The 24,237-nt window shown below is 41.1% G+C and overlaps 1 protein-coding gene across 1 annotated transcript; it reads right to left on the bottom strand.

Moving 5' to 3' along the window:
* Positions 1-1,503: 1,503 nt before the first annotated feature.
* On the bottom strand, positions 1,504-22,877 carry DNA2 (DNA replication helicase/nuclease 2). The gene is made up of 21 exons (XM_071438398.1): positions 22,730-22,877; positions 21,765-21,944; positions 21,187-21,370; positions 19,420-19,565; positions 17,760-17,885; positions 16,727-16,946; positions 15,550-15,667; positions 14,890-15,055; positions 13,481-13,675; positions 13,067-13,297; positions 11,990-12,106; positions 11,777-11,886; positions 10,687-10,796; positions 9,439-9,663; positions 8,133-8,326; positions 7,939-8,028; positions 7,653-7,845; positions 4,920-5,009; positions 4,146-4,328; positions 3,232-3,378; positions 1,504-2,633 (listed from the first exon to the last, which is right to left on the bottom strand). The coding sequence occupies exons 1-21, from the start codon at positions 22,738-22,740 to the stop codon at positions 2,577-2,579; spliced, it is 3,093 nt and encodes a 1,030-aa protein (XP_071294499.1). The 5' UTR covers positions 22,741-22,877; the 3' UTR covers positions 1,504-2,576.
* Positions 22,878-24,237: the final 1,360 nt, after the last annotated feature.

Consider the following 24,237-nt stretch of genomic DNA (forward strand, 5'->3'; position numbering starts at 1 on the left):
GCCCCCCCACACCGGCCCAATCGCCCTGTCGCGACAGCCCCCCCTGCCCCGGCCCCAGCTGCCCGCCCGGAGAGCGGCATCGGCCGCAGGGATGGGCAAGAGCGCCATGGCAGCCTTGGGCACAGGAAGCCTTGAGGCCTCTCTGCCCTTCTGTAGTGACATGAAGCTTCAATCCCTAGCATTTATTCCAGATAATAATTCTGTAGCATGTATCAGAATAAATAATTTCCTTCTAGAAAAATCTGTGAGTTTAGTACCTTTAAAGGTAATGTGCTGGGGAACTGAAACCAGCATTAAAAAAAAAAAAAAAAAAAAAGTAAGTTTTTGGGGTTTAATCTTAAGAAGCCCAGGAATGTGAATCTGGCTGGAAAAGAGCCAAAACTCACAGAGCTGTTTATCACCAAGCACATTTGTCACGTCCAGATGGGATCTCAGCTGATGCTTACTGCACCCTAAGCACTACTATATGCTTTGCTTAATAATTATTCTTTCCTCTCACCTTTTTGGGCAAGGCTAACCAGCAACCTGTAAAATAAAAGTGTGTTATTTTCCTTGCCCAGCTTCAGAGACTGCACTGAACAGCACAGAGGGTGTCACTGCCTGGGCCTGCAAGGAAAGACCAAAGGACAAGGGACAAACCACAGCCCATGGTGACAGAGACACTTACAGCCACCCTTCCCACCTCTTACAAGGAAAAAGGAACCTATACATTTAAATATCAAACAATTCTGAAACAGTCACACTCTGATCCTGCTAGTCTGACCCAAAACAACTTCCTTTACTTCCTTTTTTATTCATTTCTGGGAATCCCAGCAACATCTGCATGTGTTCCAGCAGCACCAAGGGCCGCCTCTGGATGAGGAAGCTGTTTCAAAGGCAGCACACAAAAAAGTGATCCTTTACTGCTAAAAGATGCTCACCTGCTGTATATTCATTGAAACACAGAGTGTTTTAGAGAATCACATCTCAATTTTGTTTGAGACCACCAGAGCAAAACACGATTTCACCTGTAGGCTCAGGATTTGCTGCTCAGTCTAATTTTTACCACATGACAGGGAAGTGTAAGTGGATTCTTCTGTTTGTTTCTCATACACTTTCATGATTGAATGGCAATACCTTTAATTTATGTATTAAGTTTTTAATAGCATGCAAACCATTTCCTGGATACGCATTGCTTGGTGTAAGAGAACAGATTAATGAAATCTTAAGAGCTTTCTACACACAGAAAGAAAATCTCTTCTAAAAAGGTATTCTGCTGTCACTACTATAATAAAGAGCATATTTTACCCTATTTTTTTCATCTTTTGAAAGACCCAGAGCACAGGCACAGTTGATGAAGCATGTATTTTCACCTGAAAAAGGAGGAGATTTTCAAATTATTGTTGTACTGTTCTAAGTATTTGCCTTGTATAAAGCAAAGTGTTAACAAAGTATACACAACTTTAATGAAACCAACAGCAACTTTTATTAGTTCAAACATTACAAAAAGTTAGGGAGCAGTTTAAAAGGGTGAAAATGCCCACATTTAACAAGTTTGTCTGCAACTGTATGCACACAGCTACTTGACATTGATCCAAGAAAAAACAAATGCTAATGATTCTGAAGAATCAAAAAATTGATGTTTCCACCAACAGCCTTGGAAAGAAACTTCTCAGCCTCTTCGGTGTAAAATATGAGGTAGCATAAAGAAACTAACAGAGATCTCTCAAGTAAAAGGTGTTTTCTGTTGTTTATATGCCATCATCTTTAAAAAAATACAACCTGGGCATGTAAGTTTCTTAGTCACCAAGCTGCATGTCTAGTTTTGTTTCCTTTTTGTTTTCAAGACTACAGGTCAGATAAACTGAAAACAAGAGTTCTACCATGAAGCATTTCACTTCAGATTGGTCTGCTGAACACAGAAATTATTAACAGGGGATGAAGTGAATCAGCATTGCATTTCTCCCTGAGGTATGCAAAATCAAGAGATTAGAAATGTCATCAAGGGATCTTCACATGAGAGATTAATTACATTATGTATATAAATATAAAAGACTTCAGCATTTTTAAAAGCAGGAGTAGACTTCAAAGGACAATGTGAGGTTTTGAAGAAGTGGAAGAAGTTTTCTCTGGTTTTTTTTCCAAACAGCACAACACAGCACCTTAATTAGGAATACTAACAAATGGAATTATTGTATGTAAACTACATCTTCAAGTTATTAAAACCAAATAGAGCCCAGAAAACTGACTCAGTACAACACTGGTCTACACTCCCTTCCTCCTCAAGTGCTTCCCCAGTCACTTCTGCAGGTAACTGTTCATCAAGGTAAGAGAATATAGCAATATCCAGCAGGAAGGAACAGAGTGCTTCATATTTCTGGTTTGTCACAAGCTGGGTGCTTTAGTTCTGTAACCATCAGCTTTTTCAAGTAATATCTGCTATTCTACTGAAAGGAAACTTCCAAATAATTGAATGCTTCCTGTTTTGGCTGCCTCCAGGCTGAAGAGTGCACATCAGCACTGACACCCCAATTCCCAGCTATTTACATTAAACACAGCAGAAGATACAAAGTCCTGTAAAACTTCCATCTTCCCACTCATAAGATGTTACACTTGTGGATACTTTCATGAGCCCCGGCTGGAAGATTCAAGATGTAGCAAGTTAAGGAAGCATTTTAACACTTGGCTTTCACAAAAACCTATTTGAATATGCATGGTGTTTGCAAAGAAAGCAGCTAACAAGGTTCTTTCCTGTTTAAACAGGAGATGGAAACAGTAATAGCTAAAGCTTATTCAGTACAATGCCAGAGAGAAAGAAAAAATTACCAAGTCATCTGAAAGTGACACTGCTTTCCTTTCCACCAAGATTATTCATGAAGCAGATGTGTTGAGTGGAAGAAAGAAATCACACTAATGTTAAGATGCCAAGAAACTCAAAATGATCACAGGAAAAAATGCAAAAGCATTAAAATTAAAACTTCAGGCCTCGAAATCAAAAAATTATGGCCAAGTTGACTTGCAAGTGAGCATTGACTTTTTCTGCTGTTGAAGACAGAGAAGGTTCTAAACACATCCACTAGCTTGATCTCAAGTACACTTCTGGCAAATCTAATCAGCACATTTTGTGTTGTGTACCAATCACTGTTAAAAGTATAACCTAAATAATCAAAGATCTTCCCATTCTCACCTCAAATCTCCCTGAGTCAATCCCAGCTTTCCCCTTTCCCGAAGCAGCATGGAGAAAAAGGATATCATTGCCTGGGACTGCAAATGGCAGAGGAGCTTCTCCAGGGGAGGGTAGCAGCACAGGGAGGGAACACAGCCCACCATGACCAGCTTGTGCTTGGCTCTGGTGATGGCGACGTTCAGGCGGCGCCAGTCCTTCAGCAGGGTGCCAAGCTGGAAAGGAAATGCCACTTGCTTTTATTTTCCCTACTTAAACCATGAATAGGAAAAATTTATGGACATAAACCACTCATCTTCAAAATGCATCTAAACTGCTGAAATTGACTGGAACATGTCAGCACCCAGGACATCCCTCTGGCTGTCCTGAGCAGCCAGACCCCTGCCAGGGGGCTCAGGGACCCTGGCACAGAGCCCAAGATGCCCCTGTGGGTTTGATTATGACCCATGGAGCAAGTTACCAACCTTGTATGAAGCCATGCAAGCCATGACAAATTAAGTAGGATGATAGTGAATTAATCACAGGGTGAAAAAGGAGATTTTGGGGTTTTTAGAATGGGGATTCAGGGGGGCAAGATGGAGGGATCTGGGCGTGTCCAGCCTTTCTCCTTCTTCTTAGCCTCCATCTTCTGCTGTGACATTGGCACTTTTAGATTATGGTTTAGAGTAGAAGCTCACTGTCTAACACAGGTGATGGGTATTGGGAAGTAATTGTAAATATTGTACACATAGTTTTTAGTATAAAAAGATAACACTGCCCTGGAGGGAAGCAGAGTGCCTTGGGCTGTCTTGCTGAGCCGACCTCAGCAGGGCAGGAGAAAGAATTTTATAGATAAGATACAATAAACAACCTTGAGACTGAGAAAGGAAGGGCTCTGACTCCTTCAAGCCCAGGATGGGAAAAGAGACTTTCCAATGTATCTCGGGGTCACTGTGCCCAGCGAGAGACCCCGAGAGGAACAAAGTTAAAATGACCAACTTACATTTTCATCAATACTGCTCCTAACAAAAGACACAATGATGACACTTTTGTCTCTTCCTTGGTATTTGTCAACCGTGTTCACTTCCACTCTGTTCTCCTTCCATTTTGCCATCAAGTCAGTGATGGTTTTTAACTGATGTCTGTAGGGGGATATGATGCCAATGTCTGAGGGCTTACAGCCAGCCTGAATGAAGAAGAAAGCAGAGAAAAAATCTGTCACTGCAGTTGGCTTGGGAAAGTCAGTATGGTCAGAAAGATTCTTCTAATTAATTTTTTTTAAACAGTGCTGCAAGATATTGTATCTAAACTAAAGGAACTGTAGGTGTAACAAATATTAACTAAAGGAGATAGAAAACATCAGTTACTGCAAGCTCCCAAGCTTTGTCTTAACTTGGCACAAAGACAGATATCCTTGAAATCCTCATTTTTCTTTCTTCTTCAGACTGTGAGGTGAACACTCGGAGCTCCTGCTCTGTATTTCTGGATGAAAGAAGGAACAAAGGCAAATCCTCTCCCCTCCCTCATCTCTTAAAAGAATTTGGCATCCAGCGTTTGTTTTTTTTGCATCTCAGATCCAAGCAGGCAAGGACAGGGAAGGGAATGCAGACCTCAGGCTCCCCACTACACTGACATGAAACCAACCTTCAATTTATCTTTAAATTTATCTTTAAGGTTATCCCCAAGAGAGCTACCCAACACATTCAGTCACCACTACTAAAGCAATGTAAAAATATTAAAGGTTTCCCTCCAAAGCAGGTAATAAAGTAAAAGATACCTTAATAAATAAGGATGTGAGGAAAAGCACTATTTTAGCTTCTGTTACATTGCTTATGCCACCTTTTTCTGCATGTTCTGCTGCTGGGACCTTTGAAAATACAAAGAGAAAACAATGACTTTTGCTGTCTGTAATGGGGTGCTGTGTTCTGTCCCTAGCTCACTGAGTCATATGTGGATTTATACTGATGGTATGAAGTAAAGAAGTAAAGTTAAATGCTAAATTTTACTAAACAGAAGAGCCTGTACTGTGAATTAACTTCAGAACACTGCATTTGCAAAACAAATTGGAACAATCCCCAAAATAAGTTTCTAGCACTAGCTTGTCTCCTTAAGAAACTGCCAAACTTAATCTTCTGACTTTACAGTTCAGCATTATACATCATATATCAAAAAACCCAAAAATGGACATTTTCCTGCTGATAAGGTAAAAGAGCAAATTATATTTTACACAGGACTTTTGCTTTAACACTCTCCATACAGCATTATTTACAGGGCATTTTCTTCATTCCATGGCAGAAAGGCTAATTTTTTTCAAATGTTTGAAAGCCTACATTTAAAGCTACAGCAGGAACTATCCAAAATGGTTGTATTAAATTGTAGTATAAACTCCCAACCTTGAAATATTCACTGGATTTACCATTTCTTAACTATTACCTCCCATTCTCTACATCATGTATGAATGAGGCCAACAAGCTCAGGATGCAAACTCTTGTCCCTGTAGTGTCACAGTTTGGGATTTTTTTCTCTTTGCTTGATTCCTGTCTTCTCTGAAGTAGCAGCAATAGCAATGGAAGTGTGTTTGAAGCCTCCAAACCCTCTGTGCTCAAGCTCTCTTCAAGCAGAAGAGCACTGTTGAACTGCACAGTTAATTTCTGACCACACTGGCATTAGTATAGCTAAAAACTACACTAAAATAATTTCAGGAAAGAAGTTCTAAAAGCTGTGTCATGCTTATGGTAACACATGCTTACATTTATATTTCCCCTGTTCCCACAGGACATCAGCAGAACCACCAACAAAAACAACTTGGGCCTAGAAATTCTCAGGAGACTTGCCCTAAATCAAGGATGTCATTTTTCCAACCACCAGCCCCAAGCTGTCAGAGAAGTGCAGACTGACACAGGGGTTGGCAGAAAAGAAATAAATAGATTTCCCATTGCTGTCACAAACTTGTTGCATTGTTAAGCAGAAAACAATAGAGGCTTTTTCTTCTTTTTTTTTTTTTTAAAGCCAGCATAATAAATGTGAGCTTCCTGGTGCTGTCATGGTGTTTTTTCCTCTTCCTTCTCTCTCTGTTTATATCCCTCCCCTAAGTCTACTTCATAAGCATTTCTTGGTTACACTATAAACAATACAGGAGGAAAAAAACCTACTATGAAGTCAAAGGAAATAAAAGCTGGTTTTGTTGGTTGTCATGTTCAGTAGTTTTTTTTCATTTCTCCCTTCATGACTGCCACAATACATGCAGTTCTGACAGGAAGTCCAAAAGGAGAAATGGCATTAGAGCCTCATGTCTCAACAAATCTAGAATATTTTGGAAATAAAAACTTTCCTCCTGGCTCTATGAAGAGGACAGCTGTCTTACACTTGAGATGGGCTTTCTAGAGAAAAAAAATGGAACAGAAACTCCACTTTTTCATTAGCAATTTTGCTATGATTATTAGATAAACAGTGGTTCAGCCAGATTCCTATTAACAGGCCTCTTCCCTGGGACCAACTGTCTGCCTTGCTGGGAAAGGAACTGCAGCTGTCCAGGCATCCCTGGAAAATGTCTCTGTTTGGTTTAGACATTTTTAGAAATTTCTCTAAGCCATCAAAATAAACACTGCTTGTTTTTAGGTCATTGAAGAGATTCTATCGAACTGTTAGAAAAACCATGAATCCTGTACAATGTCAGAGAGCATAGAAACACTGGTGAGTTCTGACCAGGGTCAGCATAAAAGATCATAAAGGCTGATAATTATATCAAAATTATATTATATTATATTAATTCTATTCTATTAATTCTATTCTATTCTATTCTATTCTATTCTATTCTATTCTATTCTATTCTAGGCAAAACACAGTATTAATAGGAATCAACATAAAACCTGTTAAGGAGGAAGAAAGACTCAAATCATAATCCAATCACTAACTACAGTGACAAGTAGAGAGACCACAAACAGGTACTAATTTATTCATCTTTTTCCCCAAGTGTTTAAACTCTTCCTCATTTTTCCTGCAAGCCAGTTTCTTGGCAGAATTTTTATCTGCACCAGATTTTTACTTCCCCAGCAAAATTCTGGGTCTCCATGAAAGGACCTAAACCAGTTTATTCATCCCTTATACTTCAATGTATAGAACATCTGCAAAACCCCATGGAGAATTGGAGTTTTTGCTGCCACTGGCACACAGCTTTGCCACCACTGACCCTCAGCCACTGGAAATCAGGCCATTCCCTGCTGGCAAGGACAGCCAGTAGGGCTGCACACTTTGAATAGGAAGAACTAAGTTTAAAGTCCATTCCATATTTTCTGAAACAGTATCTGAATTCAAGTTTTCAGCTGTTCTCAGATGTGATGTTTCCAGCAGCAGCTGTACCACCCTGCTCAGCTCTGCCAACAATGCCAAGGATGTTTTTGTGTGCTGCACACTTCACATGATGCTGGAAAAACACTTTCTGAGGTTCCCTGTTTTACCCAACCTAAGCTGAATGAAGTTTTACATGTGGGAAGAGCAAAATGAACTTTACCTTCTCTGTGTTCAGAAAACACACAGGTGTGTCTGGATCAAGAACTTCTTTCAGCCATGACTTTGAAGCATCCCCAAGGTCCAGTTTCAATTTCTTTAGGTTGGGCAAGTTAACAGTGGCATTTGACACCTTCTCTGAACCACATTCCAGTTTGCCTTCATATACCAGCATGTTACTCAATGACATAATCTTACTAAAGAGGTAAAAAAACAAGAAAAGGCATAAAAATCTCTCCATTTCAATCCCACATCAAGAACACATTTTAGTAAATAAATGTTGAAAGTACCTATTCATTCTGTATTGCACAGTTAATTGGACAACAGCATTTTGGTTTTGTTCCAGCCTTTTAAATAAGCTTTCACTCATGCCAAGATCTCTGTTACAATACAAAGACAAAAAATCCAAATGTGTCAATCAGAACACTGCAAGAGCCTTCCCAGAACCTGTGACTAGGAATTGTCCAGCAGCATTTTATCTTACCTGGCTTCTGCATTCAGCACAAGTGGAGGCAGCTGCTGATGATCCCCCACCAGCACAAACCTTTTGGAGCAGAACAGTGGGCCCAGGCACACGAGCTGGCTGATTTGGGAAGCTTCATCAACAATGCAGAAGTCAAATTGCTTCTGAGTAAAGATGGGGTGATTTACTCCCATGCAAGATGTTGCTACCACTGGCTGAAAATTGAGACACACTTCAAGGATAAGATACATTTCACATCCTTTAGCACTGTATTCTCCACATTAAAAGAAAAAATATTTCCCATTAAACTGAACTAAACTGTAAAATAACAGAAATCAAATTATTTATCCTTGAAATCAGACCAACATCACTTAGATATATATTGGCCTGACACATTCTTGTATCAATTGCAAGTGACAAACAAAACCAGCTTTAGAGCAGACTGTAGCAAACAACTTGTTCCTGTCATGTGTTCAGAGTGATGCCAGGTTCTATTCATGGACAATTCATGGAGTGTGCTGAAATGACTACAGTGAAAAATCAGGTGGTTTGGGGTTTTTTTTCAAGACTGAAGAAAAGATAAAACAACAACAGCAGCACAGTTCTCCCCACCACTGTGCTTCCACTGCAACCCAAAATGACCAAAATAAGAAATGCCAATTCATTCCCCTTATGACTTCAGTCTTTCCCCAGCAATACTTATCAATAAAAAGTAAATGGCAGCTTTTGTGAAGCTGGCATTCACTCCAACTCCCATCAAACTTTATTCTTTCAGTGAATTTAATTTAAAGCTGCCACTGATTTGTATGACCCAGCTCCCATTATGGTTTGCATTAACATTCACACAGACAGCACTAAAAAGAAATATTAAGAAATAATCAGAAATAAGGGTTTGGCCAGGTCAGCTCCACAGCATTCCACTTCCTCTCCCCCATCTGCTGATTGTACTGATGGCACAAGGAGCACCGGTGGGAGGGAGAAGGGACAAAGAGCAGCAGAATGTAAATAGTGCTAAAGGAGGCTGCAGCAGCCCATTCACAAAACCTCTGTCAGAGAAAAGCAGTGGAGTCTTTGGGGCTTATTACTTACAATGATGAGTTACTTTGTGTGGACATAAACAAAGCTTCTCAACTTGCAGACTTAATGTAGGTCATTACTGGCTATAAAGAAATTGAAACAATGCAGAGGTTGAGTATCTCTTTCAGCCCAGATTTCTTACAGCAGTGCACACCCCTGGGATGGGTTCCTTCTCTGCAGCATCCAAACAAAATACTAATGTAATTATCTTTAATAATTTGAAGGACTAGCAAGAAAACATTTTTCTCACCTGACTATTATAGACCTCTTCCAAGTCTGTTACAGACTTAATTGATCTGGACCTGCAGATTTCTTCTTCTGTATATTTCTGAATATCGGGGTGAACCTTCTGAGCTCGCCCCAAGCGCAAGAAACCAACTTTGAATTTGGCCAACTTCAGCAGGACATTGTCCACAGCTGTGTGTGTAAAACTGGTCAGAAGGACACTAAAGCCACAAGCAGAAAGAATTCTCACCTAATGAGTGGCAAAGGGAAAGAAAAGGAGAAGCTGTTAAGGAGAAGCAGAAAAGGATTCATCTACAAGAATCAACAATCCCAGGTTTGCTAAGGGGAAAAGCACAAAGGGTTTTGGAGGGAGCCAATAATAAACATGACCTGGTCTGTATCAGTCTCTCTGGCCAGATGTGTCAGTTGACAATGTGGGCAGCAGTCCTGAGGGCTCCCATGGCCAGCAGGCTCACAAGGCTGCTCACACAGAGCCAAAACCTGGATGTGCACTCCCAAGGAACTGCACTCCAAGATCCCCAGGGTAAGCAGCAGCCATGCAGCCTCTGCTCCCACAGCACTGCTCTCCATGGCAATGCAGCCCCTGGCTGGTCTGAAGACAGCAGCAGCCATGCAGCCTCTGTTCCCACAGCACTGCTCTCCATGGCAATGCAGCCCCTGGAGGTTCAGGGCAATGGGCTGGTCTGAAGACAGCAGCAGCTCTCCTGCCTCCTCCTTCCATGAGCTGATGGCAAATGGAAGCAGGTTAACTCTGCTCTTTGATGAAAACCTCACTCAGCCCACAGCCTGAAGGCAGTATGCTCCTACAGTTCTTTCCTGGAGAAGAGAAGCACCAGCTAGAGGAGATGGTAGCAGACTGCACATAGATGCAGCCCCACAGGTTCATGCAATCCACAGTGGCTGCTCAAGCCAGTACTACTGGCTACTTCCTCTTTTGAGCTATAACTCAGGACTTGAAGACTTGCTGATATTTAGAGCCAAGGAATTTTAACACTAAAGCATCACAGAAATGATTAAATATCACACTTCAATCTCCTCCCTCCCACATACATTCCTACACAAGCAATTGACCATCCTACTCCACAAAATCCAATTTTAGTTCTACCAAATATAGGTTAAGCAAAAAGAAGTGTATTTTCTTCCTTGAAGTTATACAGATACTGTCAGATGAAGCCATGACACTACAGAGTTGGTTTAATTCTATCCTCTAAATCGCACCAAAAAAATTAAACTCCAAGGTACATGATCTTACTAGAGCACATATTGTAGTCGTTTTTCCTGTTCCAGGCATACCCACAATAAGGGTGTAGTCTTTTGAAAGTAGCACTTGTTTCATTGCCTGTTTCTGAGGCTTATTTAGACCTTTCAGAAGAAAAAGCAAAATTGAATTATTACACTTCAGCAAAACTGTAATAATTACTAAAGTCACAGCAAAATTGTAATTTCCTCCTTCACTAAAGCCCTTAATAGAGAAAAGAACTGAGCAAAGTCTGTAGGTTTTAATGAAGATATGACATTAAACATAATACACAAGATAAGTAGTAGGAGCTCTGCACTATGGTCCTAGAAATAAGTCACTGAAAACGTTTTTATTTTTAGACTTTTGTGACTTTTTTTTCTAATATCTTAATTGACCACCTCCACATATTGTGTCTGGGCACGTGTGTTTGATCATACCACTTTCACATCCAAACACACAGCTCAAAGCAAGGGCATTTCAGCTATTTAGACTAAGCAAAGCTCAAGCAAAGTAAAACTTCAAATTGAGTTTTTATAGAAAATTCAATTTACTCTAAGAACTCTAAGACAACTCAGTTAAATTTATGTTTTCACAGGCAGCTCTGTCAGAGCACAAGGAAATATTTCCACCAAATACAAGATGCTGCCTCATACCTAAACTAGTTTTGTTTTTAAATAAATGCCACAAAGCATGACACTATGTTGACACTTGTCAACAAGTTAGCAAGAGTGATTGATTACACAAGTGAATGTTTCCACCAAAGCCCATCTCCTTCCTCTCCCTCCATCCCAAGAGCTGTCTCTGTCCCTTCCTCCTGTAAAGGTTACAGAGGGAATCACATGGCCCTCTGTCTGCAACTGCACACTGCAGCCTCTAGTAAAATAAAGTTGTGAACAAGGGTCTGATCAGGTCTTCCTGTGATTAAATGAGCCTTCAGCTAGTTGGAAGACATGCAAGGTAAGAACCTGGTTTTAATTTTTAAGCTGAGAACTATGACAGGACCCCCAAGGAGGAAAAACTCCTTATATTTATAGCATGATAAATATTTTGGCTGTAGAAACATACTACTAAGCAGAGCATTTTGGGGAAAGTAATTTTGTACCCTTTAAAATATTTGCAACAGTTTCCTTTGCTTCAGGAGGAAGGACAGAGCTCAAGTGCTGAATAAAACATGGTTTCTGGAAGTCAATGATCAGGTTGCGGAGCCTTTCACTGTGGATAAAAACAAGACAAAACTGAGTTCAAATAACAGTTACCACTTGAGAAACTTCATCTGAAAATATTGAAAGTGTGAAATTAAGTTGATTTTTCATACCTGACTGGGCAATCTTTCATCAATTTAGAAAGATTTTTAAAAGGGACTCCTGTACCAACATCTCCTTCATCATGATCCAACCTAAATACAGTGGTCTTGGGGAGGTTTGACAAATCCCTGAAGGATGACAAGAACATGGATGAAATAATTTTGTTTACCAGCTGTATGTTGACTAGGGACTTATTACTACATGTTAAATGATATCTTCCAGAGATCCCAGAGTGAAGCAACAGCTGATTGAAATACACAATTAACTGATCTAAAGAAAGCATGACCCCAATGAGGGACAATAAAACATAAGCCAAACTTAAACACAATATAGACTGAACAATGAAATTTACTATTAACACAGTCCTCACTGTATCCATATAGATTCATGCTAGAGATGGAAGTCAATAGAGTAATAATGTGCTTTTATTCAAACCACCTGGGTAAACAGATAGGCATTTATACCAGGTACTGGCAGTTTCAGTCAAGACAAGAGAATTTCTGAAGGGTACTACTCCAAAGCCAGTGAGGCCTTGTGAAGGCTGGCCTGGAACAGAGACTAGACAGAGCTCAAGAATAAAGCAGGGATTTATTAAAAGGATCTCAATGGATGCACCTTGGGCAGCACAAGAGCCCAGCCAGGGCTGCACCCAAAATGAACCAAAATGGTCACAAAATGGACACCCAGTCATGGGGTCTCTCCTAAGTTCTGCTCTATTTGCACATTGCAGTTCATTGTCCAATTCCAGCTTTAGCCCAGGCAGTCCCATCAATCTTGTTTTTCCCTCTTCAGTCCAGTTGTTTGCACTCTTGGGCCTGAAGTTTGGATCATTTGTCCTTGGTCCCCAGCTAGAGCAGGAATTGTTTTGCCTCCCTACTCTGTGCAGAGAGCTCACCATCCCCTAATATGAAGCCTAGACTTACACACTAAAGGAGCACAGAATCTGAGAAATAGAAAAGCTAAACCCTGAGGCATCACCAGTAGGAAGAGTCAGGACATGTCACAGCTTTTTGGACACCTAGCAGCACCCTTCCTCAAGGCAGTGCCAGAGTGTTTGCAAACAGATACTTTTCTTTTTATCCTATTACCTGCCCAGCAAACAGGAGACTTTTGTTCCACTGACTTCTCTAACATAGCCAGTAGCCAAACCAAGCAAACCCTTTTCCTCTCCACTCACAACCACTCGATCACCAACCAACAGGTTTGTCCCAGGTATGGCACCATTTCTACGCTGGAAAAAATGTAGGTACTGTCCCTCAGAAACTTCATGGACTTCATCAACTCTCATCATGTTTCCAACACAATCTCCAGCCTTCTCTCTGAAGGTATTCAAAAAAGAGATATTTTAATATTAAGATCCTCTCTGTAAGAGAACTATTAAGAATAAAACCCCATAAGTTAAAAAACCATACCACCCACAAGCAACAATCAAAACCAAAATACAACACAAACAAAAGGAAGGAAGGAAGCATCATTGGCATGAGCTTAGAAATTAAACTTACCTTTCCAAAGAAGGTGTCATCCATATATTTTTATATCCCTTTTTATGCTCTCCACTTTGCAGCTCCAAGGTTAACATCAGATACCAGAGGCTGAAATACTCCAGGTGGGAGGGTTTCAGGTGCTGGGTCTCTCTGTCAATGACAGGCACCAAAGCAGGAGGAAAGGCCACACTGGCCATCTTCTGCTCCACAGCCCTAGGGACAGAACCAGCCACAGAGAGGCTCAGCCTGCATCCTTTTTCACCTGCAAGCCCATCTGTGCATAGCAACAATCCAAATACCCACTGTAACATCCCAGACAGATTCATTTATCATTACTTGAATAAAGTAGAATCTGCATCCCTTGTTCAGATGCATAATCTTGTGTGAGTAACTTCACATCATCTCTATCATTTTGAAGGGCAGTAAGGTAATCAAAGACCAAATAAAGGCATTTCAAGGATAGTAACATATACATTTACAGATTTACAGAGTTTACCTTTTACTCCTTTTATTGTAATATACTATTTTGATATTTAGCTAAGCAATGGAGATTTAGTAGTTAATACACAAGCAAATTTCAAGTAATTTTTTTCAAAACTAAATATCAATAGACATTATACCAAGTCATACATTCAAAACACAACCAGAGAGACAAAAGCTTCTCCAGAAGTAAATAGCTCTCCAGCTATATCCTGCTGCTGCAACAAATGAGTTTTAGAAGCAGGATTTCACAGAAACATATCAGGTATCCCCACAAAGCTCTCTCAACACACACTTTGACCCCTCTAATTTTAAAAACAATCAGGCATTCTATTTCCACAAGACCACCCCCAAGGCTCTCCTTTTCTAACAAACCTCATTTGATCTCTTCCACATACAATTCTGGTTGTTTTTTGTGCAGCATAGAGACTAAAACTTGTAACAGCAGTTAGAACAATACAATAACTTTGTGTGAAATTTTATGGAATATTTGCTCACTACTTGTGTTGACCAGGAGATGCAATAACACTTCAGCAGAGTAGTATCAATGTCTTACTTGTGTCATACCCTACAGGGAAACAATCTTCTACAGAGTGAACCTGAAAAAGTGGCTCTCCAGCCAGAACTCAGGCCCAGAGATTGCCTCTTGCAGAGAGCTGCAGGAATATATAGCTTTTTTAAGAGATCTGTTATTGTCATCAAGTATTTTGTTGAGACTTATCTCAGATTTTGGTCTTGCAAAAAGTGTACCTGAGCAAACATATTAAGTCTCTGTGAAATCAGGAGCTGAACCATAAAAGTTGTAGAGAAATCTGTGGAAGATTCATTTGGGGTAGAAAAGTCTTCAATATATACAAAACTGTCAATCACAAAGATGAAATTATTATATCAAAAGATACAATTATTCAATCTCATTTAAAAACATTAATCAGACTTTTTTTTTTTACCTGCTGTACAGAAAGCAGTTGTGCATTTGGGAACAATATTTACATGTTTGACTGTCATCAATCACAGGAGGCAAAGCAGCAAGCTGTGAATTCTGCCTTCCCACATCAGATTTATAGGTACTGTGTGTCAAGTAGAAGGCCACATGATTTCTCAACTTCATTAATTCTGTCAAGAAAAGGATAAACTAAACTGATGGTTTTGCTTGTAACAATTTCTATCTCAAAAGTAATTAGCTATCAACTTTTTAGTCAACTAAGAACTCATTATTCACTAAGTCCTTGCACCATATTAATAAAACAACTGAATTTTTAACATAAATGTTAGTACTGAGTGAAGTATCCCCAAGTATTAGAACAAGTGAAGTATCCCCAAGTACAGCTATTTTCTACCTTGTAACAATTTCTACCTCCAAAGTAATTAGCTATCAACTTTTTAGTCAACTAAGAACTCATTATTCACTAAGTCCTTGCACCATATTAATAAAACAACTGATTTTTTAACATAAATGTTAGTACTGAGTGAAGTATCCCCAAGTATTAGAACAAGTGAAGTATCCCCAAGTACAGCTATTTTCATAAGAGTAAACTTTACAGTTATACAGAAAGATGTTAGTAATATTGAAGAGAATGATGGTTTCCAGAGAAGGGGAACAACTTCACCTCTGCGGTCCATGCGAGCCCCAGACACAGGATACATTGTACCAGTTTTCAGATAAAGGAGAAATCCAGCTTCAGGATCCACTCTCCGCTCCAAACTCAGCAATGTGTACAGAATAACCTGCAAGCATTATACATAAATACATATTTACATACTGCAATGCACATTATTCCAGTATAGTGCTGTGGTTTAACCCCAAGCACCACACAGCTGCTCACTCACGTCCCCACCCTTGCTGAGGGTTCAGATAAGGACAGTTTAAGATGGAAAAGAAAAGCCACACATGCAGGCAAAGCAAAACAAGGAATTCATTCACAGCTTCCCATGGTTGGGCAGGTGTTCAACCACCCCCAGGAGAGCAGGGCCCATCACATGGAATGGTGCCTTGGGAAGGCAAAACTCCATCACCCCAAACCCTTCCTCCTCCTTTCCCCCACCCTAGACAGTGAGTGTGATGAGCAGCCACATGGTCTGGGACACCCCCTTGATCCCTGGGGTCCCCTGTCCTGGCTGTGTCCCCTCACTTCCCATCACCCCCAGGAAAGGCCTTGGCTCTGTGTGAGCCCTGCCCAGCCCCAACAGCAACATCCCTGTGTTACCAACCTGTGCTCAGCACAAACCCAAAATACAGCCCACACTTATCTCCTGTCAGGAAAACCATTGCTAACCCCAGTCAAAACCAGCCCAGCATTAAAGACAAAACACATTCTAAAGTGTATTTAGTTATTCCACAATTTATATGGCTAAACAGCCATCATTATCACAAGTCTTCTAGAAGCTGCAAGTAGTAACTTTACCAAGGATTTAAATTAAAAGGCATCTTTAAAACCTTTTATCAAGGCTACCACCTTTCTAAATCAGGCCAGCTATATGGAAATATGTATAACTCCAGCTCCTGAAACAGTTTGCTTCAACCTCATATTTGAATGTACTCAGAAGAGACTAAAGAACAGACATTTCAGGATAAAAAGCCCATAAGAGTGCTTGAATGTGGTAAATGTATACACTTCTTACTACTAAGTTCACTTTAATTTTATACCAGCAGCTTTGGGCATGAGCTAGCCATGAATTTAGATTATAACACATACAAAGTGTTTCATACTCATAAGACAAAATAGGTCACCTAACAAAAAAGAGCACAGAGCACTGACAGTGAAATGAGGCATTTGGTGCCTGTACCTGACTTCTGTGCTCGATGGAGTTGGATTCCTTGCCAGACTTGAGCTCCAAAGGCATTACCCGAGACTGTACTCCAGACTGGCAATGGATTTTCACCCTGGCTGTAACATCAATCTTGCCCTTTAGCCCAAACCTGGGAGACCAGATATTCTCTTCAATGTCCAAGATATCTACAACCTCTATCTTAGAACATACATCTTCTGTTTTTCCACCATTTGACCTAGGAAGAAAATTAAGCCAGAAATTAACAATTTCCCTTTATTATTAATATTTAAACATTAAAATGTGTTGCAACTAAATATATAATATTTCTGCATTACAAGTGCCCTTTAGGCACTAACTTGAGAAATAAAATGCATCAAGTCTCACTCAAACTACTCTTCCCATTAACAGAGGAAGCAACATATCAGAAACTAACTTCAGTTAGTTTTGCTATTCACCTATATTTCAAAGTTAAAATGAGACTTTAAACTGTTTTTAATAGTTTTTGGTCTTTTCTCAATAACCACACTCTGTCATACACGTGAGAGTAGCATACAGGTTTTGCTCAGAGCTGCCATTTCACTGAAACTTTACCACCCTATGCTTACTACAATTAACAGCAAGAAGCCATGGACAAGAAGAGCTCAGCAGCATTTGAGTAAAATCATCATTTCACCAAAGGAATCTGTTATTAGTCAAGAACTTAATTTCACTAATAGTTTCACATTCTGATTTTTAGTCTTGCTTAGAACTACAGTAACTCCTGCTTTGGTCAGCAGCTCAAAAATCCTTGCTCTTCTGCTCACTAAAAGCTCAGGTTTGTACCATGCTGCTCACAAGGATTTAAAGATTTTGAAGTCAGCTCCCCCTCAGGCTTCATGTCCTGCCCAGTACTCACCAAGGCAGCTAAACATGCAGCACAAGCGCAGCTCTACAGTCAGTGAGGCCATGAATCACCCAACAGATGTGCATAAGGAGTTCTAAACATTTCAAGTGAACTAAACAAGATATACAACATAGAAGGGTTTAAAACTTAATTCTGGCTTCTTACAGTTTCAGTTGCATTTTGTTTTGGTTTGCTGGATTGTGCATGAAGTCTTCTGCCCACTTAAAAAATGATGGCAAATATTCTTCTATTTCTTGCATTATCTGTGCTTGTTTCACATTTAAGAGATACCTAAAAAAAAAAAAAAAAGACATGCACATGAAGGAAACAAAGTATTAAATCTGCTGTTGGCACTAAAGAGACTTGCCTCAAGTAGCAACAAGATCATTGGAAGTAACTGTCAAGTTCTTATAAATATCTATAAACTGTAGATAACAACAGTTTCATAGAGGTTCAACTCAATTCATAGAACTATTAACTGAACATCTATTAAAAGAGATATACTATACCAGAACATCTATTTCTGGTGTAACCCTTGAAACAACAGGTACAGCACAGTGAGAGCATCAGTGTGGCAGATGTGATGAAATAAAATGAACAGTTTGACTGCAGGAAAGGAGTAGCAGACTCGTGCATTTAAATATGGCTATTCCTACAAGTCATGCAATGTTGAATAAACAAATTAAAAGACCATTTGTTTTTAGTCTGGATATCCTCATCTGCTCCTTACATGCATTTTGACAGAACATGACACTGAATGTAATTGTGTGGCATTAGATAATTCAGTGCTGGCAACCACTGGAAATAATGTCATTATTCTACAGCAACAGAGTGGATTTTGCACAAAAAGGTTCATAGGAGTGCAAATGACCACAGGCAGCAGACTTATGCAACTTATTTTTCAATCCCAATAAACAGTAGCCTACATATGTAAAAAGGAATTGCAAATTAACAGTTTCATGCAGGCCCAGAGGGACATAAAGGCATTTCAGCAGCCACAATTCAAAATATTATCTTCATAACAGAACTAAGAGTAATAAATCTTGCCACTACAACTTTAACTTCTGACTCATCTGGGGTCAACAGATACTGATATTGCCCAACATACAATTTAAAACAGTCTATATATAATGATTTTTAATTTACATGAGTAGAATGTATTTTAATCAAGCCTGCAGTAAAATGTTAAAACTACCAGCCATTCATCTTCCCACTTTCTGAGGGAAATACTAAGCATTGCCCAGCATTTCCATTAGCTCTGCAGAGAAAATAAGTTAAAGGTCTTCTGACAACTGAGACTTTAAGTAACCTGATAAAGATATGAAATTAACAGAAATTCAATTCTTGGTCAGTCACAAGGTTCCAGGTTCATTGCTGAGGATCATAATTAACTATTTGTCCCATTCAAATCAGCTTTGGGAGATGCCTGGAAATCTAATGTTACAGACACAAACACTGCAACCTGCTTGGCCTAAAAGCAAAAAAAACCCTGCCACATACAGTTACTGCAAAAGAGTGGTTCAGATATACAGAAGTTGCTCAGCAGGGAAGGCAAATAAAATTAAGCTATCAAATGGGGAATTATCTTATTAAAAGATCCCTAATTTCCATCAAGCAAAGTCATTTGGCAGAACACTCTCCTGATACCAGTGCTACATTTTTTAAAGTACTACTTAAATTGCTACTTCAAAGTGTTATGTCTTCCACACATAATGATTTTTAGTCTTGCTCAGAACCACAGTAACTCCTACTTTGGTCAGCAGCTCAAATATCCTTGCTCTTCTGTTCACTGTAATGAGTACTGTAATGCTGTAATGCCACTTACATTTCCTTGAGGTACTTTTGTCCATACACAATTTTATTTGCTAGTTCTTGCACCTTTTCTTGTGTCAGGTCATTGGTGACTGACTGCTGGAAGATGTCATGAAGAATTGTCCCAATGAGCATTTGGGGTGAGCCCGGCTCGGCGCCCTGCAACAGAAGGGAAGTCACCAGAGCTGAAGATTTGTGCCCATTTCATGCCAACTTCCCTGGCAAATTTCTGGGTTTGCTTTGCTGCACATCATGGCCTGCATTATTTAGCTACCAGATCATGACAGCTTTCACCTCACTCATGATTATCTGGCCAAACCTGCCTGTGAGAGCAGCTGAATTGAAGTGGGTCTCACCTATTGCTTTATCCCAAGCCTGACAATGTCAGGATACAATCTCTATGTGATTGGCAAGCAAGGAAAAAAGCACAGATTAAAATAAATTCTGAGAAAGCTCTGCCTGCAGGCATTTCCTAATGCAAATACATACCTTTGGAATCTTACACAGATTTCTTGCATGAAGCAGTTTCCTGTCTGCTAAAACAGCAAAATCATCCCATGTGTCACCAAGATGGCTCAGAACCCATCAGCAGGGCTGGGCTCTGGAGACTCACAAGAACTGCAAGTGGTAGTAAATGACCTTCCATGAGTCACTACCAAACAGCTGGGAACCTAAACACTGTGGTATTATGGATCTCTCACAGACCAGTGGATTCCATTCACAACAGCTGCTATCCCAGTCAGGACCCTGTGCATTGTCCCAGCAATTATTTTATCCCCCTTACTCCTCTAATAAAGGATTGAAGACCATTTCATGGGCTTAATCTCCTGTTCTTAATTTTCTTGTTCCAGTCACAGGTTCCCAGCCAGGCTGTTTACCACTCCATTAAAATTTCCTTATTAATTAGGATTTATATTCCTATCATGTCTGGAAGTTTTCATCAGCTGAGACCAGCAGCTGTTGCTTCTCTATTTATCAGCATATCTCTCATGTATCAGCAAGGATACTACCACAAATATCTCTCGTGTATCAGCAAGGATACTACCACTAATATCTCTCGTGTATCAGCAAGGATACTACCACTAATATCTCTCATACAACAGCAAGGATACTACCACTAATATCTCTCATGTATCAGCAAGGATACTACCACAAATATCTCTCGTGTATCAGCAAGGATACTACCACTAATATCTCTCATACAACAGCAAGGATACTACCACTAATATCTCTCATGTATCAGCAAGGATACTACCACAAATATCTCTCGTGTATCAGCAAGGATACTACCACTAATATCTCTCATACATCAGCAAGGATACTACCACTCGTCCTCCTGTCAAGATATAGCAGCTGGATTCAGACTCCAGAGTTAGCCCACACCAATTATTCACTGAATTAGCCACATTTTTCAGAAGCTGTTAACTTGGCCAAGTATGGTTATATTTTCATATGGATGGCAAGAAGCATATCCCTCACAAAGGATTCATATCCACACAAAATGTGGAAAGAGATTATTAAAAAAATTAACAGAATTATAAGTGGAAAGACCATTTCTTTAGCCTAGTAGCTGCATTAAAGAGCACTGCATTATTTCAGGTGCAATTCTCAAAAAGACAAGAGAAGCTCAACCAGAGACAGCGTCCACCCCAAATGATTCTGTGTTGTAAACATTACGAATTGCTAATAATGCCATTTCCAAGAGGCAGATTTAACACTGAGCTAAGGCAGCAGTGCCAGGGGAACAGGAGCTCCCAGGCAGTGTGCAATGAGCACTCACCCTGAAGCGTTCACTCAGCACTGCCCTCCTCATGCAGCGGATGCTGCTGGAGATGGTGGTGCCCGACAGCAGCAGGTCTGGGTACAGCACCAGGTACCCACTCTGGGCACTGATCACCCACGTGCCAGTGCTGCACTCCCCTTCCAAATGAACAATGTCCCCTGGAACCACGGGGACAGACTCCCTGCAAGGGAATACACCCACACAATCAGCGTTTGCAAATGACAGACAATGCATCAGAAATAACACACTAACAGAGCAGATTCAACATTCTTTGAAATGCTGGGTTGGGTCCTTCTAAGGAGTTGACCTAAAGGAATCCTGAGAGTGAATAAAGACATTTTTACAATGACAAAACTGCAAGGTAGCACGGCCCACTCAACACACATTGCCTGAGATCAGGTCTCTCAAGATGATATCCATTATGCTAGCATACTGATAATATTACATTAAACAAAGATTCCTTCAGGATCCCCTATCACTTTTAAGGCCGTAAAACTCAACTCACAGACAACACAAACAAAATTGAGTAAATAATCCAGAATTTCATGCTCTTTTCAAACATCTGTGCAGATTACCAGCCATTCCTAAGGATGCACAGTTCTGTATCTTCCAGTGAGGGGGAGGCTGTAATTGTCAAGTGTTTCTCAGGGTCACTTCCATTCCTCTGGATCACGCTGACCTCCAGCACACGGTATCTGTTGTTCAGCCCATTCTTCAGGATCGCATCAGGCGAGTCAGCCACTTTCTTCTGAAAACTGAAATTACAAACAGCTAATTACAAAGAATACTGCACTGTTTGAAAACAGCCAACCTACATGCAAAAAGGGGGAAAGCTTCAATTTTTCAAATTCAAAGTTTCAAATAGAAACCAAATTTTACTCCCCTTCAATTTTTATAAATATTTTGTTTGGTTGGATTTTTTTTTTTATTTTTTAGTTCTGTACGGGTGGAGTGTAGGAAACCTCTCTAAATATTAAGCAACTTGCTATTTATTACAGTTAGTGCTTCAATTTTGTGTCAACATATCCATAAGCAATAGTAAACTAATTATAACTGTTCTGCAAACCCTGTGCTTGGGAGAAAGTTTGTATCTCCCTGCAGGCATGAACTCTCGCTGCCACACAAACACCTCGAACATGGTGCAGTAAATTTTTACCTACTACCTGAAGTTGATTAGAAAACTGATATTCAAGGTTCAGTTTCCAATAGCCAAACCCCGAGGTAGAGCGGCCAAACCTGCCGCTCTCCTGTCCCCGAGCGATGCCTGGGGGAGCTGCGGGGCGGCCGGGGCAGAGCCCACGCCGGGACCCCGCCGTGAACAGCCTCGGCCGCGGCGGCTTCCCCTCACCGGCTACCCCCGGCACTCCCCAGCCCGAGGGAGGCCGGTGCCGCCCCGCCAGCCCTCAGAGCCCCGTCCCGCCGACCCTCCCGGCCCCGTCCCGCCTCTCCCTGCCCGGCGCCGGGAGCGGTTCGCAAGTTCAATTCCCCCGCGCTCCCGGCCGTCTCCGCCCAGCTGCGGCTCCCCGCGCTCGGCCGCTACCTCTCGGCCATGGGCAGGTCCCGTACGGCGCTCGGCTCGGCTCGGCTCGGCTCGGCTCGGCTCGGCTCGGCTCGGCTCGGCTCGGCTCGGCTCGGCCCGGCTCGGTTCGGTTCCCTGAGCCCCGCGCGCCCCGGCAGCACAGCCGCGCGCTCCGCCAGCCCCGCCCAGCGCGCCCCTCGCGGCCAATGGGAGGCGGCGGAGGGGGCGGTCCCCGCGCGCGCGGGCTGAAGGCGCGAAGCGGCGCGCGGCTCCTCGCGCCGCGGCCCGGGGAGGGGCGGGGCCCGCGCCGTGAGGGAGCGCGAGGGGCGCTGAGGGCCGGGGGGCGCAGCCGCCGCTGTCAGCCGCACCCGCCGGGAATTCCCACTCTGTCAAGGGCTGTCCCGCCCCCGGCTCCACCTCCGCCACTGGTGCCGTGGTACGAGATAATATTAAACGTGCCTTCAGTTCCCAATTCACTTATGGGCCAGTCTGAGCCCGAGAGTCCAACGCTTCCCCTCAGAAAGATGTGTGGCCGCTGGCTTTCTGAGATGGTGCTGAAGTTTCAGATACACAGATCTCACTCTGCTGCAGAAAGGACAGCTTTGGCCCATGCTTATACATCCCAACAGAAGGATCGAGTTCAAATTGATGAATTTTAAAAGGTGAGAACATTCTTAGGTTAGGCCTTTACAGTTTTATTTGGGATAGTCCTGAAATATATGCAGTAAACTACATTAATGCTGCTTCCCAGTGCAACATTATTCTCTAAGAGAAGCTTAATTATAATTGTATAGTTGCTTGTTGATATGATTAAATGCAGTCATAATGTGGTGTGATATTGAGATTATGTAAGTGCTTTGAACTTGCTAAACCTTTGTGCTGTAGCCTCTTTCATGCTGTCTATACATCTCCCACACACCAGAAAATAAATATTTCAATAGAATAGGTTTATGAAGTACAAAATAGGCTTTAAATATCTTTTTGAAGTTATCTAAAATCCAACCAGTGTGAGAAATCTCTAGGGAGAAAGTTGGACACAAGTGTTCTGAAATCAGAGATTGTAAAAAATGTTTGCTGATAGATCTTCAAGTTGCATTCTCCAAGCATAACTGTGTAAATTCAGGAATCAATATTAAAACACTTCCATACACTGTTACATTTTATTTTGAAAAACTAATTCTGAAAATACAGCACAGTTCCATCAAGTAGGTGTGTTTTTCACATTCAACTCAAGAATTTCGAAGACACTTTTTATTTTCTCTTCCTCTCAGGCATGAACATGCTGGGTTCTGCTTTATTCTGCCTTACAACTGCTTAACTTACCATGACACTCCTCAACTACATCCCTGGTAGTAGAATTAAGATGTAAAACTCAATAATCCCTAACAGTATTCACATGAAAAAGAACTGCCTTATTTGCCCACACAGCAAAACAATGTAGAGAAAAGAAAGGCACTTCAGTTTTCTAATACAGTGGATTTATCTCTACTGCAAGAACTTTAGAATGTAAAAGTTCACTGTGATATTGG

Source organism: Agelaius tricolor, unplaced genomic scaffold, assembly GCF_023055355.1.
Source record: "Agelaius tricolor isolate 1412-34295 unplaced genomic scaffold, bAgeTri1.0.p SCAF_13, whole genome shotgun sequence".
Taxonomy (NCBI): domain Eukaryota; kingdom Metazoa; phylum Chordata; class Aves; order Passeriformes; family Icteridae; genus Agelaius; species Agelaius tricolor.

What these genes read in the sequence shown, in the direction of transcription:
- DNA2 (XM_071438398.1), bottom strand. An exon ending in GGCTCGCATGGACCGCAGAG is followed by an intron (nt 15,056 to 15,549) that starts GTGAAGTTGTTC and finishes TTTTCTTGACAG; the next exon opens with AATTAATGAAGTTGAGAAAT. An exon ending in TGTTGCAAATATTTTAAAGG is followed by an intron (nt 10,797 to 11,776) that starts GTACAAAATTAC and finishes TTCTTCTGAAAG; the next exon opens with GTCTAAATAAGCCTCAGAAA.